The 16,812-nt window shown below is 39.7% G+C and overlaps 1 protein-coding gene across 1 annotated transcript; it reads right to left on the bottom strand.

Moving 5' to 3' along the window:
- Positions 1–546: 546 nt before the first annotated feature.
- Positions 547–16,812, bottom strand: LOC115436936 (nuclear receptor ROR-beta-like). Its single transcript, XM_030159956.1, has 10 exons — positions 16,379–16,812; positions 10,357–10,442; positions 10,121–10,262; positions 7,617–8,141; positions 6,055–6,176; positions 5,349–5,481; positions 4,759–4,866; positions 3,478–3,588; positions 3,150–3,262; positions 547–3,060 (listed from the first exon to the last, which is right to left on the bottom strand). The coding sequence occupies exons 1-10, from the start codon at positions 16,383–16,385 to the stop codon at positions 2,899–2,901; spliced, it is 1,509 nt and encodes a 502-aa protein (XP_030015816.1). The 5' UTR covers positions 16,386–16,812; the 3' UTR covers positions 547–2,898.

Raw genomic sequence — 16,812 nt, 5'->3', positions numbered from 1 at the left:
ATTTGCACTACAGTTATATATATATATATATATATATATATATATATATATATATATTTTTTTTTTTTTTTTTTTTTTTTTTTTTTTTTTACAGACTGTACCCCTGTACATATCTGCTCACTGTATAAATACTTAAGTTTGCACTTTCTGTACATACTACAATGTAAAACCCACTGTAAATAATATATACATATACATATATTTTTAATAGAACGGATCCACTCATCCACTCACTGTATAAAACTCCAATTTGCACTCTGTACATATCATATTGTAAATCCACTGTAAATCTCCACCCATTGCTGTCTTTGTCTCCAGTGGACTGTTTGTCTATATTGTGTCTAGGTCCACATGTTGTCTGGGTTCATGCCGAAACTGTATGTCGTGAGCAATGTAAAAGCCGAAGCCAAATTCCTTGCATGTCTTCATGTACTTGGCCAAGAAAGCTGATTCTGATTCCTATGCAAGTTCCGTGTATAAATCTGCAGAGTCATTTTATAGACTTTTCATTACTCACTTTCAGAAACAATAAGACACAATGAAACATTTCAAAAGAAAAAGAAACCATTTATTACATTCTTAAAACCACATATAATGTATCCCATTGGACGACAATATATATCGAGCTGTGTGACTCAGTTACTCTTGGACTAGTAATATACCTCTTGTACATTTCGTCATACAGGGAAAGAGAAGGGAGACAAACTATTTGTTTTTGTTTGCACTTTTCCTAATCTTTCTTCAATTAAAAAAAAATAGATCACTGACTTTACAAGACAGAAGTGGAGACACAAAGAAAAATGTGGATATAAGACTGACAAATAAATGAAAATCACAGCAAAAAGAAACATTAAACCCCAATAATGAAATTCATCTTTAACTCTAACTGATTTTTTTTTTTTAACTCCTATTCCTCGTAAATTTAATTTACAATATTAGGACAAACAGGAAGGGCTTTGACACTTTGTGAGTAACATTCACAAAAATAGAGTTTACGTCCACAGTGATTATGGTTATGGGTCTCATCTTAGGTGCAAAGGTGTGAGGATTACAAGTCTAAAGGACGACACTGGTAAAGGGACAAGAGATCACAGCTAGCTCCCTGAGTGGCAGGCAGCAGGTCTTCAGACTCTGCTCGACAACTTCACAGCACTCCAGATAAGACAATATCATCTCAATGCTATTCAGAAAGCCTCCAGAGAGTGTGTAATTATGTACATAATAGATGTAAACAGTTATGGTTGACTGACAGATACAGAACAGAAAAGAAAAAACAAACAGATTTACCAAAATAAGTCTTACTGGCATTGAAGCCCAACTCAGGGGGCAGCTGGTAGCTCTGTCAGGTTTTGTGTCCATTGACAAAGAGGAAAAGTATAAGTGCTTTGTATTTGGGCATGTGGTAGGTGTGGGGCTAAAGGAGAGAGGAACCGCAATGTACAAAATAATACACTTGCTCCAACCAGCAAGGAGGGTTTATGATACATGTCCTGTCCTGGCTTTTAACCAACGGAAACATTATGAGTGAAAGACAGGTATACTACACCTACTACACTGAGTGCTGGTTAGAAACAGGTGGGAGACTGTGCGCCCCCACTTTTTTCCATACAGTTCATGGAGTCATCATTCGTCTTACTTTCTCGTTTCTGTAGTGTCCCGTTTGTCCTCTTGTCTCTTTAGGCAGGGGAGCAGCAACAGCACAGAATCTCAGTTTAATGCAAAAATCAATGGATTCTGTGCCTTAGGTTGTGTACACTGCCCCCCCAGTGCTGTGTTGCACGTGCAACAAGTGTTCACCCCAGCGCTTGCATGCGCCTAACCCAGATGAGTCATCGTTGAGACAAGGGGGTACGTTGCCATTAAAAACCTGAGAGTACTGTCGAGAGGAAAATAGTCCATAAAAAGTTTTGAGTCCATGTATCAGCTTTCCTGATGTATCCATCTTGTTTTCTCTGCATCTTGCTATCCACTTTTCTCTCTCTTCCACCGTGATCTGAAATCACTAACTCTCTCCATATACTTATATAGTCATCTATTTACATTCTTATTTAAAATATTTGTTTATAAATGTGTATATAAATTAAAGTTAATTTCATCTTATCCTGTCTCTAAGTGGCATTTACAAGGGAAGGGGTGTGTGGGACTGAGGTTTCTCATTGCATTACAAGAGCCTACAAAAGGCAGCACCGAACACTGTCTAAATGTGTGAGACTGGTTTAAGCTGATTAGGGAGGTCAGCCTGAGCTGTGAGTCACATCATACCTGCGTGTTTCTTTTTACATCAAAGACAGTGACTCAGTGTTGGTCCCTAAGTGATGGTCAGAAGAAGAATATTGTCTGTATGAGCTTGGATGCCATACTAAGATCCATTAATAGAGAAAACTATTGACTGAACTGTGCTAATATTGACAAATGCTGATTAACAAAACTCATTTTTAATACTAAAGGTTTACTTGAGACTCTGTTGCAGAGTGACAGGGTTTGTACATTCACTGTTTTTGTGTTCTGGCTTGTGCACTGGTGCTTCTGGATGAGGTACATTCAATTGTTTGGGTGATCCGAAGCGGATCAGATGTTAAAACAAGTGTTAGAGCTTAGAGCTGTATCATGCAAAGAGGGCTGTTGTGTTATTATTTGGATGCCCGTCAGCTTGTTGTTATTAATGCTACAATATGCAAAGGACCATGAGTATGTGTGGTCTGTAGTGTAAGGTGCTTTGCCTGCTGGGAAAGTGAAGGTCTACTTTGGGATCATGGGAGAAGGAATATCTAAAGTCCTGGATTGTCTCTGAACTGCTGGTTGTTACGCTTCCATATCTCTTTCCTTCTCTATCTCACCTTTTTCTTCCCTACCTTTTAACACCCTCTTTCCGAACTCTCTGCCTGTCTTGCTGTTTGTTTAGCTGTCGGTAGAGTCCGGCAAAGACATCTCACTGCCAAACACTTCCCGGTAAAGAGGCGGGAAACTGTAGGCGGTCTCTGGGTGGACCAGACGGAAAAACTCCAGTTTATCAATGTGGAGGTTACAGATAGACTTCATTATAGGCAGCTTGGACACCATCTATGGGAACAGAAGAAAAACAACGGTATGTTTATGAGTGTGTACATATTTATACTTCCTGAGGAAGAGCTTTGATTGCCTGTCCTTACCTTGTCCAGTTTCTCGTCAGAAGCACCGCTCTTATTTAGACTGTGCTGAAGAGCAAGGTAGACTTTCTCTTGGAGTTTCTGAACCTTCTGGCCTTCTGTTAGCCAGGGTCGATCTACAGGAAACAAGGGTGAATAAATAAATAAATTAAACTGCAAGTGAAAAGGCTGTAGTTAAATAGAAAATCGGCACAACAAATTAAACAGTGTGAGTGATTTGCATGCTTAAAAACCAAAACTGCAGTGGACAGACTGACATATGAACACTTCCTTATGAACATGTTTGTGCTTGTATATGTTTCTAAGTGAAAAGAGGAACAGAAATAATCACCAGGAGATAAGAGGACCGCCGCACTGAACAGAGCCATCTCTTCATCAGACAGCTGGAGACGGCAGAGTCCTTTACCCAGGTCAAACACTGCACTCACAAGATCATCACAACCTGCACAAACATAAAATATAGATTACATCAAAAATATTACATTGAGGATCTTACAAGCCCTGCTTAATCAACACTAATATATGAGATAATATGACTGATAAGATAATACTGATAAGGACCTGTTTTTTCCTGTCTGTTTTCTAGAGTGAAAATGCATGGGATCTGTGATTTAATAGCCATATTTTCAAATATGCTCTAATGGACAGTTCATGGGGAAATATTGCAGTACTGACTGGCTTAATACATATTTTTACATCAAATAAGTGAGTTTATTGTGTATCTGCTGTGTTACTTTTATATTTTGTATTTTAGCGCTATAGATCCATGGTTCTAGTGCTACTTAAATCATTAAACAAACACTTACGCACCTGAATCACTTCCCTCACGGTGAACAACTTCGAAAATGACTCCATCATTAACACAGTCTGCTTGCTTACATAACAAACCAAAACGTCACTCAGGCTTTTTTGGAAATTTTGTCACGAAATGCATTGTGGGAATGGGAATTCCAAGCAGCAGCAATTTTGCTGTCTCTTCATGAGTGCTGAACCCAAATGTCGCCTTTACCTCCATGCACCAACTATACTCATTCTTTAAAACAACCCTGGTGGACTGGAGAATTTTACGTTGTAGCGAACTGGTTCACTTTCTTGCCAAATCTGTGAGAAACCACTTTCGCTTGGTCTTTGCATGAAATTCCCATTTCCACAATGCACTTCACGACAAAATTTACAAAAAGGCCCAAGTGACGTTTCGGTTTGTTATGCAAACAAGTGGACTGTGTTTATGATGGAGTAATCTTGGAAGCTGTTCACCGTGAGGGAAGTGATTCAGGTGGGTAAGCACGGAAAAACTAATGGATTAGTGATAATTAGGCTATCACTCAGGTTTTACAAATTTGAAAAAAAATGTGTAATCAAAGTCATACGCTGCTTTAAGAATCAGTGAATGACATTTAAAATACTGAATCACGCTAATCATTGCAGAGGTATCTGAATGAGCTGTCGATAATTGCTTTAACAGTGGGCACCTATGCATTTTCTTAGGCTTTAACAGTAATTATTGCATAGTTTGTGTGGAAAAAGGTGCTGCTAGCATAAGATGTTTAATAGGTGTCAATTATCTGAACACTTTAGTGTTTAAACGACTACATTCTCATCTGATCCTCACCAAGTGCTTTGAAGAATTGTGCTGGGGCAAACTTTCCATTGAAGAAAATCGTGCTGTTGTTGACATTAAAAGCTCGGCACATACGTATCAGCAGCACCTCCAGACAACCTGAAAGGGGAGTCACAGATAGAGGAAAAGATATGGAGATGGAGAAATGGGAACGGGGAAGGGGGAACAGAAAAGACCAAAGATACTCCAACATGCACAGACACACAACATAATGTGAATAATTTTGACCAGATTGATGCATGGCATACATGACATGACATTTTTTAACCATTTCAACCATTTCATGTTTTAATAATTTCAACACATTTAAAAAATGCATTGAGAAATCCATGTGTTGAAAAGATAAATAAATGTGAATTTTGTTTCCAGAATCATTTTTTCTCCCCAGTTATGAACCAGGTGTATGAGGTTTAAAAAAAATAAAAGATGGTGTAAAAAAAAAAGGTAAAGGTACAAGGTTGGAGACAAGAAAAAAAACAAAAAACAGGAGGGAACTAGAGTTAGCAAGTTTCAGACTTTGCAAAAATAAGCTGTTTAAATCAAGCATTTAATGTTGGAATATTTTGAGATCGTGTACTGACCTGCTTTCAGCAAAATGATCTGGTCATTCTGACACAGGTCCATAAATCCAGCGATGCGTTTGGCAAATTCCACCACGTACTGGATGGCATTGGTGATGTGGTGTGCGCACTGCTGCCACATCCACTCAGCTGACTGATGGACACACAAGACACAGTTGTTGAATTAAATGACTCTGTGCAGCATCAGCATCTTCTTCAAACTGCTCAATATCATATTTATTCATTTGTGCTGCCCTAATTGATGCTAATGAAATCATGTATTTTTAAGGAATAGAACATACACCTGCTCACTTAATACTGCAAGCATACTCCAAAACGGGTAACTTTAGGCTGATACTGAACTGTCATTGATTTTCCATGGTTGTAAAATGTAAAGACTTGTTGTTTTCCCACTGCCATCACACTCCTAAACAGCTAACAGGAGTTTACAACCAAGGACTACCTTTACATTTTCAGTTGCAGAGACAAACTTGCACTATTTACATTTTCACTGTGTATTTTTTGCAGTATTTTATTTATCTTTTTCTATCTTGTTATCTATTTATACTTATTTTTATATATTTGGCATTCTATGTACAGCAAAGCAATAATCTCATTGCACAGAGAACATGTTACCTTACTGTGTATTTGGCAATAAATGCTTTGTATCTTGAATCCTTGAATGTGTGTGACAACTCTAGACTTTCAGGGGCTGTGTATTATATACCTTGTTCTGAAAAGCACGTGTTTCCTCAGGTGTGTATTGTACCCAGGTGAATCTCTTCATGTCCTCAGCGCTGTACTGACACGTCTCCAAATGAGACTTGACAATACTCTGAGTGATACGCTCTGAAAAATAAGCATAAACATACATCAGTAATGCCACACACAGGGTTATTTGTAGTGTAGTGCAGATTTGGGCTTTGAAGAAACACAAGTGAGGGAGAATTTAACTCCACACATCACACTGTTATTTGATAGTTTTACCAATGATGCCCCTGATTGGACTGATGGGTAATGGTTCTACTTGTGGACCATGGAACAGGTGCTTAATTTGTATGGAAGTCAGAATTCCCTCTCTGTTTGTCCCAAAAAAGCAATGAATTATTTATTATCTGTTATTTGAAATACATTTGATATGGTCCAAGTGTTGGATTAGGTAGTTTATCTAGGGTCATACACACAAAGCATTGGTCTCATTAAAAAAGAAAAAATGCATTGTGCCAGATTCAGCTCCATTTGCAGTCCCTGGGCAGATAAACACGAACACACAATAACTGCATATCCTAAACGCCGAGTGCAAAGGATAAATGTGAATTGAATTTTCACACACCAACGCTGCTTGGCTCATACAGCTAAAGTTAAACGGCCACTTCCTTCTTTTATGGGTCCAACCGATTTGAAATGGGTCCCATGGTCCATAGCTCTAAACATCTTATTCTCCCATCTGTTGGATCTGTTCCATCTCTTAAACTTATTGTATCCATACGTCAAAGTATTGACTCCGTGCCTCCTTTAAAAGTCTCCAGAGCCCATTTCAAAGCCTCCTTTGCAGTGTGTTGTTGCCAGAAGGTATAAAGATGTAAAAGTAAACTTAGTTTCCCCTCAAGGTCCCACTATCTCTCTAACTCCATAAATACCATAACACCAGTATTTGGCTGTTTTTTGTTGTGCTGATGCAGTGCCTTATGCCTTCTGCCCATTTGACATTGCTTTTTTTCCCCATTAACTACTGGACTACAGTATGTTTTGCAGAAACTGGTACTGCCTTTTGCCAGGGTTTATTTGTCACTCCCATTTTTTTTTTCCCCAATTGATTCCATTTGGTTATATTTCAGTCAGTTTTCCCGTTGGTTATTTTCCATGCTGGCAAGAGTAACCGCATAATGCAAACTAAGTAAAAGCAGATAAGAGTAGATAATAGGCTTGTTGAAGTACACATTACCACTAAAATTACTTTTGTATTAAGCCGGTTAAACCTATAATTACAGTATCCTGTTGCTCTTGTTTACTCATATTACATAGTCACTCTTCTTTCTTGTCTTAATTTGACTGATGTCAGCTGTTTGTGGTGAAACTTAAGTCCACTAGCTCATTATGCTAAAAGTGTTTTAAGGAGGTTTTTTTTTTTTTTTTTATCAACAGCATACAATAGTTAAATAGCCCAAAGGTGAACCATAAAGGCCATGGTCCCTCTTAAACTGAGGTAGATTACGGGCTTGAAGAATGAAGGTATTCTCAAATATCCTGTTTGTTTTCAGTCATAGATGAAAACATTGTCCCACTCACCAAGGTCTGTTATTGAGGAGTCATCAGGCAGATGGTCCAGCAGTGAAGTGTGTCCCAGCAGTGTGTGTGAGTGTGTATGCAGGAGCTGGATCCCATTGCCGTCTGCTCCATCCAGTATAGTCTGCTGCGGGGAATTCTGATTAGACAAGGATGACGAGGAAGAAGAAGAGGATGATGAGTTGGAGGTGTTCCCTGTGCTGGCTCCTCCACCTCCGCCGAGCAGCTCCAGGCTGCAGTACTCGCTGGCCTCCTCAGGGGTCAGTGGCAGGTCAAACAGGTCAGGCAGTGCTGCGATATCATCTAGGTCGCTGAGGGTGGAGCTGGAGCCCCCGGTGCTGTAGGACCGGCTCAGACCTTCCTCGCCGTCCTCCCCACCGCTACCACAGACACCATCCTCCCTGGGTAAAGACAGAGCAGTAGAGCCTCCACCTCCAGAGCCCACACACTCCTGAGACTTCTGGTGCTTTTGCACTTCAGCGTAGAGGCTATCACGCTGCTTCTTCGACATACGGCCAAACTTCACAGCTGCAGAAAAAAAAAACAATTCACATAGATGGTGATGAAACCCACTTATAACAAACACATCTGGGCCAGATAAAGTGGTGACACATTTCATGTTCAACAAGCTCTGTGTTGAAAACCAAATAATTTATCTCCATATTTAATACATGTATGAATAGGTCTCAGTAAGTACTTTCACATGACACGTTACAATGTATGGAAATAAAATTTGGGGGTAAAAATACTTAAATTACTGCTGTGTGACATGGGGACTCAAAATGAACATAATTTTTTTTTCACTTTATGCAAATGTACAAAACATGCTGTTCTCATAAGAAACTGATACTAAATGAAAGACAGGGCTTTAACTCCAATGTTAAACTACAATTGTGATCAATATTGGATAAAAATGTTTACGTGATAAGTTTTTATGAACACAGATATATTATGACATGGGGACAGCAGTTTGTCACTTTGTTCAGTTGTCAGAATAAAAGACTTTGCTGGAACTAAAACACTACAAATATGCTAATAAACTTTAATTTAACATACATATTACAACTGAAGTGATATATACAGCTAATAGCGGAGCATATTTCACAAATAATTAGATTGTACATAACCTTTCTATATTATGGTACTGTTGAATAATTAGTTCCTAAAGATTCTCAGACTTAAAATATCACGTCTACAAGCAAGAAAAAAATATTATTAAAGTTAATAGTGCATTTACAAATTGTAGTTCTTTTTAGGTTACATTTTATATTGATTATATCTTTATTTCTTTTTTCCACAAGTGAAACTGAAATTTTTATAAACAGTTCCATAAAACAGAGTTCTTAAGCTAAAAAATGAGACTATTTGAGAAATGATAGGTGAAACTTTAATTTTTGACAGTGATGTTCCCTTTCACTTGATCTGGCCCATCTGTCTGCTTCGAACTGATCACTATAAGCAGATCATGAGTTTTAACAGACTTTTTATTGGTTACAATCTTGTACACAGCATTTATTGAGTCAGTTCAGTAATTAAATGGAAAGGGTCACTTTTCTCTGAATTTTGTTGACTGTTCCATTTCATAAGGTCAGTTTCCAGCTCATTTCCTGATGTGCATTTGTTTTCTGTCTCCACCAGCAGCAGCCAGAAGACAGCCTAAGGAATATCAAGTCTAGCCGCTACATGTTGTTGGCTTGTTTGTGATGAATTTCAAGGAGGCTGAAACAAAATAATTCTCTTTCTGCATGATTTTAATATGCACTGCACACAGCACCAGCTTTGGATTGCCAAGGCTGAAGCAAATGTTTCATCAAGATGCAAAATATCATTGGCATACAGATAAAACGAAGAGATTCACTGTAGTTTCAGTTTTTATCTTTATGTTGTGATTTATTTAAACAGTCAACATGGTCACTGAATGGGGATTACCTACTATGAACAAATTGTTTCAACAGCATTTGCACAGGACTGACTTTTTGATCATTAAAACCATGACCATCTCTGTAAGTTTCTGCTATATTGTGATGTTATCTCATTTACCTTGAAACCAATTTACGAAATGTTTCATGTATCCATTTATTATTAAAGAGATGTTGCAGTGGTGTTTGGTAAACAGTGAATTGGTTGTCTAAAGTTGTTACTTCAAATACAAGATATCTTTTGCCACCTTATCTACTATTAAGTACTGTACGTTCTAGTCCCTGTCTCTCTCTATATATGTATGCATATATTTGTTTTCACTTTGCATCCTACAGAAGTGATGAGCAACAGCTGATGTGAAACATTAGCAGTGAAGTCTTCAAATTCTCCTGGGATCAGCTTCTGGGTTAAGGGAACATAGTGGGCTGCACTGGAGAAGTGCATCCACTAAACTTTATCTGTCAAGTAAGTTTTACTGTAGATTAAACAGACTTGATTAAACAGACTCCTGTGACACCAAATGTAATGGACAGAGGAAGTTTGTAAATAAAGAAATAGAGAGCAACATGGTCTCTTTGTGTATTTACCATCTCGGCTCATGCCCAAAGCCAGACATTTCTGTAGGCGGCAGTGCTGGCATCGGTTGCGGTTAGTTCGGTCGATCAGACAGTTCCTCTGGCGGGAACAAGAGTACATGGCATTGTTCTGCTGGCTGCGACGGAAGAAACCCTACACAGAAGCACAGACATGCACATGTAAATAGTGCAAATACAGTAACACGATCATTTAAGTCAAACAGGCAAGCTGAAGTTTAGTTTACTACCTTGCAGCCTTCGCAGGTGATGACTCCATAGTGGATTCCTGAGGACTTGTCCCCACAGATCTTACAGGGGATGACCTCAATCTGAGCTGCAGGGTTACAAAAAAAAAAACATGAAAGCTGCTGAGTCTGTAGAGATGTACTTTTTATTCCCAGAAAAATGGACTTTAGACCGTAGAGACTGGACAGTCAACATCAGATAAGTGAAGTGCAAATGTTACATTAGCTATGTCAGGTACAGAATGTGGACTATTTAGTCACACTTTGGATAAGTGCCCACGGGAGTTAATATCTAAACAGAATACAGAGTACCACTCATTCAACCATAACACAAATAAAACTCATGTTTGAGTCACTGCCAACAACGGACAACTGGGAAACCAAAGCTTATGTAACAGATTGTATGGCATACCTAAATTACCATTTAATGGTGTGTAGGTCATGAATATAAAATTAATTTCTAGCTCCACTTAGAATGACACATAATTTTGCCATTTATTTACAGTGTTTTAGGCTTTTTATCTTTCCCAAGTTTTAAGTCCTTAGTATCTTCTGTAGACCTTGAAAAGGTCACCACACGTTTATCAGACTTCTGTAACTCTGTGTTCTCTCTGTTGTTTGAAGGCCATCTCCTGTCTCCAGCTGATACAAGGCTTTTCACAAAATCTGTTTTACTGGGATGATGTTATGATATCACACCTCCCTTCACTGTGAGACCTTGAGTTTTTGTATTTTCAGATACCTTGTTACATTTAAAAAGCCTCTTTTAAGCTGGTGTGAAGTCTAAGATCCATCTGAGTTAGTCTCAGTTGTTGCTAAAACATGCCAGTACAAGAGGGACCAGATCATGTCTCTGGACTGTTAAGTCTCCTACCGCCTACAAATATGAGCAGATGTGCCTCCAAATTAATGAGACCTTTTAACTAAACCTTTGAATCGTATCTTTACTTTGTTCAATAGTTCTCATCCTCCATAACCTAAAATGTAACAGACATAACATTCCAAAGTTTTCTCTGAATATCATGAAATAATCCACACATAAAAATATACACTGTTCTTTCCGCAGAGTTGTAATCTTTCCAGGTCTGTTGGATGTTTCTTCCATTAAGAGGGACTTTTTCCTGCGCACTGTTGCCAAGTCCTTGCTCAAAGGGGATTCATCGGGTTTGTCTCCAATACTGTAAGTTCCTGAACTTAATTATTTGGTACAATATGACTACAAATGAACCAAACTAGAAATAGACAGAAGAAAACATCTTATCATGAGTGTGTACTGGTGTAACAACAACAAGATGCATAAAAACACCATGTCATATGTCACATATTTTTCTATTAAGGGAAACAAGACTGCAGACAAACTGCCTCACAACATGAACATATATTGCAAGAGAAACTCACTTGCCATGCCAACTGTGTTTGTCTGAACCCTGCATGTGGCCCCCATGAGGGAGTACACAGAGCACACAAACAGATAGGGAATCATATGACGGCTGCACATATGACACACATACAAAGACTCCTTCTTTCTCAACTAAGGGAATAACAAGTATATCATAAGATTATTGCAGTTCTACCTCACTGTCTGTACAGCTCTCATTTATGGTCATTATTTTTACTGTTTGAAAGGACTAAGTGGGGAAAATCACTAAAGTCTGGGATTGAGACAGCATTGTTTTACACTTAGGTATTGGAAACACTACTTTCCACTTCTTTCCAGTTTCATGAAACAGTCGTCTCTCTAAAACTGTTGATGAAAATCCTTTAACTGATCAGGGCAGCTGCAGGCATGCAATGGAAAAATATCTCCCTCCCTCCCTTCCTGTCTTTCTCTCAGGTTCCCCTCCACCCCTCCCTTCTCTCACGATTATATAACTCTCGTCTGTGAGCATTCCTCACAACACTCATTGAGCAGGCTCACTCTAGCAACACTGAGACCCCACCCTCCTCAGACTGGCCCTTTCTCACTGGCTGAGCAGCGTTCGGAGGCGTCTTGGTATTGGCTGACTCATTTGTCACTCTGCCGCTGTAGCCTGTCAGCCCATGTGGACATTCTGTCCTACTGACACACTTTCCCACTGCAGGGGGAGTGGGAGGAGGGAGTCAGGCGCGATCCCGGCTCATTGCAAACCACTTTTAAGGTGGAGCTGAACAATACTCAGATCGCCTGTAAAACATTTCCCTGAAGGCTTGTAGCTTACATCAGGAAATTGACTGTGTTACATAACAAGAAAATTAATGAGTCACACACTTATTATAGACCTTGAAAAACTGCTTTTACAAGTTCACTGTCCAGCCAACATAGAAGTCTACTAATTTTCTTTATGTCTACATATGGGTGTACTTACTGCAATAAAATAATACAACCAACACTTTGCTTTGTTATTGAAGTGCAGCTGTTTTGACTATCTCTGACTATCTGCTCTCACTGTATCTGGCTATATTCCACTCAGATCAGACAAACTATGAACTTGAATGTCAGCTATCTCATGCCTGCCCCCCTACCCAGTCTCTGACACTGAGCCTCTGCATCAACCCATTCTATTCTTGTCCTATGCTGAGAGCCAGAATTACACAGATACCCAGCCACCCACCCCTGTTGCTACAACATGATTTCTCACTCTTCTTCTCTGCCTCTCAGCAGATATTCAGGCTCTAACCAGTACAAGATGTAGCTCTTATATCAGTCCTTGTTTTAATAGCATTGTCTTGTCCAAAAGTAGTAAAATTATTTCAGCTGCAGTAAAACAAAACAAAAAAAACTGCATAGTAAGATCCAGCAACAGTAACAGAAGACTTGAAACAGATCTTTTTAAAGATGTATCATACTTAAGACACACTCTTCTTCTCATGTGGCTGACAGACACACAGGGGCAAGGGTCACACTAATGCTAAAACAACATTTACCTTTAACCCTGAACATCACTGTTAATCTTGACAAAAACATCAGTCTTCACTATTTGACCTTTGGCTCCTTGGTTTGCATTCCAAGTATTACAATCCCCCAAATCCTCTGTTTCTGCTGAAATTATGCACATGCATTCAAGGTCTTGCATTTCTCTTCAAGTTACAAAATGTTGCGGTAAGATAAAATTACACCAACAACAAACAGATATGATCTTTCCCTGCGTTAAGCCAGTAAGAGAATGGGTGCACAGTCCGTTTGTGTGCCACACCCAAACCTTTTCACAAAACGAACAAGGAAAAAGACAGTTTATGGTTCAACTGCAAACACGGTGGCCCCAGTGTGTTTATCAGCCAGTTAAATGTGTAACCTTGTTATCTCTACAAAAGGCTAATTCAGAAGGGGTGCGGCAGCAAGGGGCAGGAAAATCACTGACTTTGTGCTTTACTTCTTGGTGTCAAATGAGGAACAAGCAGGCAATAATTCTCAGCCATAACCATCTGTGCGAGTGTGTCAATCATGTCAGTATGTCAGTGTGTCAGTAAAGGGAGGTGAATTTTGACCTTCCACATGTTCACCATCACACATGCATGTAGAATGATATATAGTATGTGCAAACTTACTTACACCTTTGTCACTATGGTGTTTCATAATCCTGCAGATTGATTTATGCAACATGCAAGTTGGTTGTGTTTGTTTATTATGCTAGTCACTCTAGTTTAAGAACTGGTACAGTACGTGCCCTCGAGCAACAGGTTGGTACTAGTAGTGAAAGTGGGTGTTCATTACCTAGACATAGGACTGACTGACAGCATGAGTGGACTCCCTCAATACGAGGTTGGGGGCTTTGTTCTTCAGCTCTCTATATATTAGCAATGGTGAAGCGCTTGTTGTGTCATGCCTGCCCAGTTGGGTGTAGGCTTACATAGAAGCACAGGCTTGAATCACAACAATCTGCTGTGGTTATGTTGTTTTGCACTTTTTAAGTCATGACGTTCACACACCACAGAGAATTTTTCTAGACTGTTTTGATTAAGACAGTAAGAGTTTACCAGACTTCAAGGATACAGCGAAAAGGCAAAGGGACACAAATACATTCTAAGATACAACAACAATCAGCCTCCCTTATTTTCAAGTCTAATTAGACTGATAAAGTTGGCTGTCTCGCTGTCTTACAGCTGATGTCTCTCACCAAAATAACTTCTGCTCCCTCTGAGACCACTTGACACAAAACAGTGCTTTTGGGGCAGCACAGACTACATGCATACAGTCCGTCTATGTGGCTGCCCCTGCATTCAAATCAAAAAGCTTTACTTTAAAAGATGCAAATACCAGCGGAGGCCAAGTTGAGGCCCACAGAAGGGGGATTCGAACAGAGGCAAGAATTCCATAGGCCTCTTTCACTGGGTGTCTGTATGCGACATGAGTCTTATGATCTTCAACTCCACCTAGATACAATAAGTCCTTCTACAGAATTCAGAAATGCACAGTAGCATTTAACAAACCAAGGGAAAAGTCGGATATCCAAACATCACCATCCTCTTCCGAACGCCAGTCAGCATGCCAAATGCGCTGAAATGACTCACCAACTAAGATGAGAACTGTTACTGCAAATGTGTGTTCTGTACACACATGTTCTAAGTGGGATGGAAATGCTGACATGCCTTCATTATCACAAAAGGACAGGTTGAATTACTAACCTACATTTTCAGAGCAGTGAGCTAAGACCAGGCCTCAGTTTGTTTACATTTGGATATCCTGCCAGAAAGGGAGCCTCCCTCCACCAGGGGCCTCCTCCATTTCTTTCTCCTTTATTAGTGCAAAAACACTCTCTTTCCTCCTTGGCTAAAAATAAATAAATATAAATAGTAAAAGAAAAAAAAAAAAAAAAAGATGCAAATCTTTGCAGCCAGACCTCCGCTCTACACAACTGAAGACTACCACATAAACCATTATCTGAACTGTAAAACATGCACCACAGAAAATGACAAGCCACTGCTCATAATATATTACAAAGTGACCTACACATGATTTATTAAATATGTTGATTATTTTCATTATTTTCACGTTGCGTATAAAACAGGTCTGGCCTCTATTAATAACACCTTTGAAGTCTGACTGCCAGCTTTCATGTTCAACGTCTGTAAGCCAGCGACACGTTGGAGGCCGACTGTCACTGTGCGTCGTAGCCGCACATGGCGCTGCACGAACACCGGCGGCGCGGCGCTTCCCAGAGCCGCTCCCCCTCCCTCTGCTGTGAACGCTGTATAATGTTTGGTGACATAACTAGGTCAGTGGAACAGCCAGGGCTCTCTCCCCCTGTACACTCACACAGTCAGCCATGCTGGCACAGCCATCACATCACAACTGCATCATCACTGCTGAGATTCACCCAATAAAGTCACAAAATGAACCAAAAGTTTGACAGCGTCGCAAGGATATTATTATTGTTAAAGGATGCAAAACAAAAGTATTCACCAGTAAACTTCAAATAAATAAAGACGACTGATTAGAAATTGTAATTACTGAACTTTCAGATATATGAATGAAAACGTCCACGATTTAAGTTTTAATTATAATCTGACCAAAATACACATATACAGTGTAATCATTTCTCGATTACATAATTCCAGTTTTGGTTAACAACAACCTCCTCATATCATGCCCCTCCCTTTCCTTATTGCATAACTCAAACATGGATCCCCTAGCAAAATTCACTGAAGCACTCCCAGGTGATATGACTCACATTTGTTTTATAAACATACAGATCTGCGTCTGCCACGAGTCATAAACCAAAACTACGCACGTCTGCATTTGGAGTCTTCTTGAGTCTTGCAGTGGTCGAAAGATTAAAACTGAATTTATCTGATGGAATTAATTCTCGTGATTGAACACTACCACCACAGATCACGCCAAACTTGAGCGTGGAACCTTGCAAGCTCCGGCTCTGTGCAGCATTAATCCAGTCATGAGGGATTAATGCGCACAAGGAGGAAAACAGGCGCACTCAAGTCCCTGAGCGCACACATGTGGTCATTCAACCTCGTGAAAAAAACCCCCACTGGTGTTTATCAAGTTCAACCAACGCACGCATGGATTTATTCCAACGTAAAGCCAACTTACCTCGCATTTTGACTTGCTTTTCTTTGTAGACGATGAAAACTGGGCTACATGTGTTTAATGTAGATGACAGGATGAGGAGAATAAAAGCGCAGGAGCCAGAGTCAACAAGCTCTGGAATATTAACTTGGTCCCGGCTGCAGACCGCACTCGTAAAGCACGACCAAAAAAAAGGGGAAAAAACTACCTCTAAACTCTTCTCCTTTATCGCTCGGTGAACTCCAAGCGAAATAAAAGAATTAAAAAAGACGCCTTGAATTGCATGGTAACCGGCTCGGTACACTGGTGAACGGGTTCGGCTGAACTTTTTGACAGAATAGTCCCACGGTAAGTCTAGCGGTGCCCAGACCCCCCTCAGTGCTGTGACTCTCCGCCTGTTCTCCTCTCAGTCTACCCTGCTAACCTACTTTCTCCAAGCGTGGACTCTCACATGATCT

This window comes from Sphaeramia orbicularis, chromosome 17, assembly GCF_902148855.1.
Source record: "Sphaeramia orbicularis chromosome 17, fSphaOr1.1, whole genome shotgun sequence".
In the NCBI taxonomy this organism is placed as follows: domain Eukaryota; kingdom Metazoa; phylum Chordata; class Actinopteri; order Kurtiformes; family Apogonidae; genus Sphaeramia; species Sphaeramia orbicularis.
This window is presented reverse-complemented; position numbering and strand designations above follow the sequence as displayed.

What these genes read in the sequence shown, in the direction of transcription:
- LOC115436936 (XM_030159956.1), bottom strand. An exon ending in TCACCTGCGAAGGCTGCAAG is followed by an intron (nt 10,263 to 10,356) that starts GTAGTAAACTAA and finishes GCTTCTGTGTAG; the next exon opens with GGTTTCTTCCGTCGCAGCCA. An exon ending in ACAATTCTTCAAAGCACTTG is followed by an intron (nt 3,589 to 4,758) that starts GTGAGGATCAGA and finishes ATGTTTGTGCAG; the next exon opens with GTTGTGATGATCTTGTGAGT.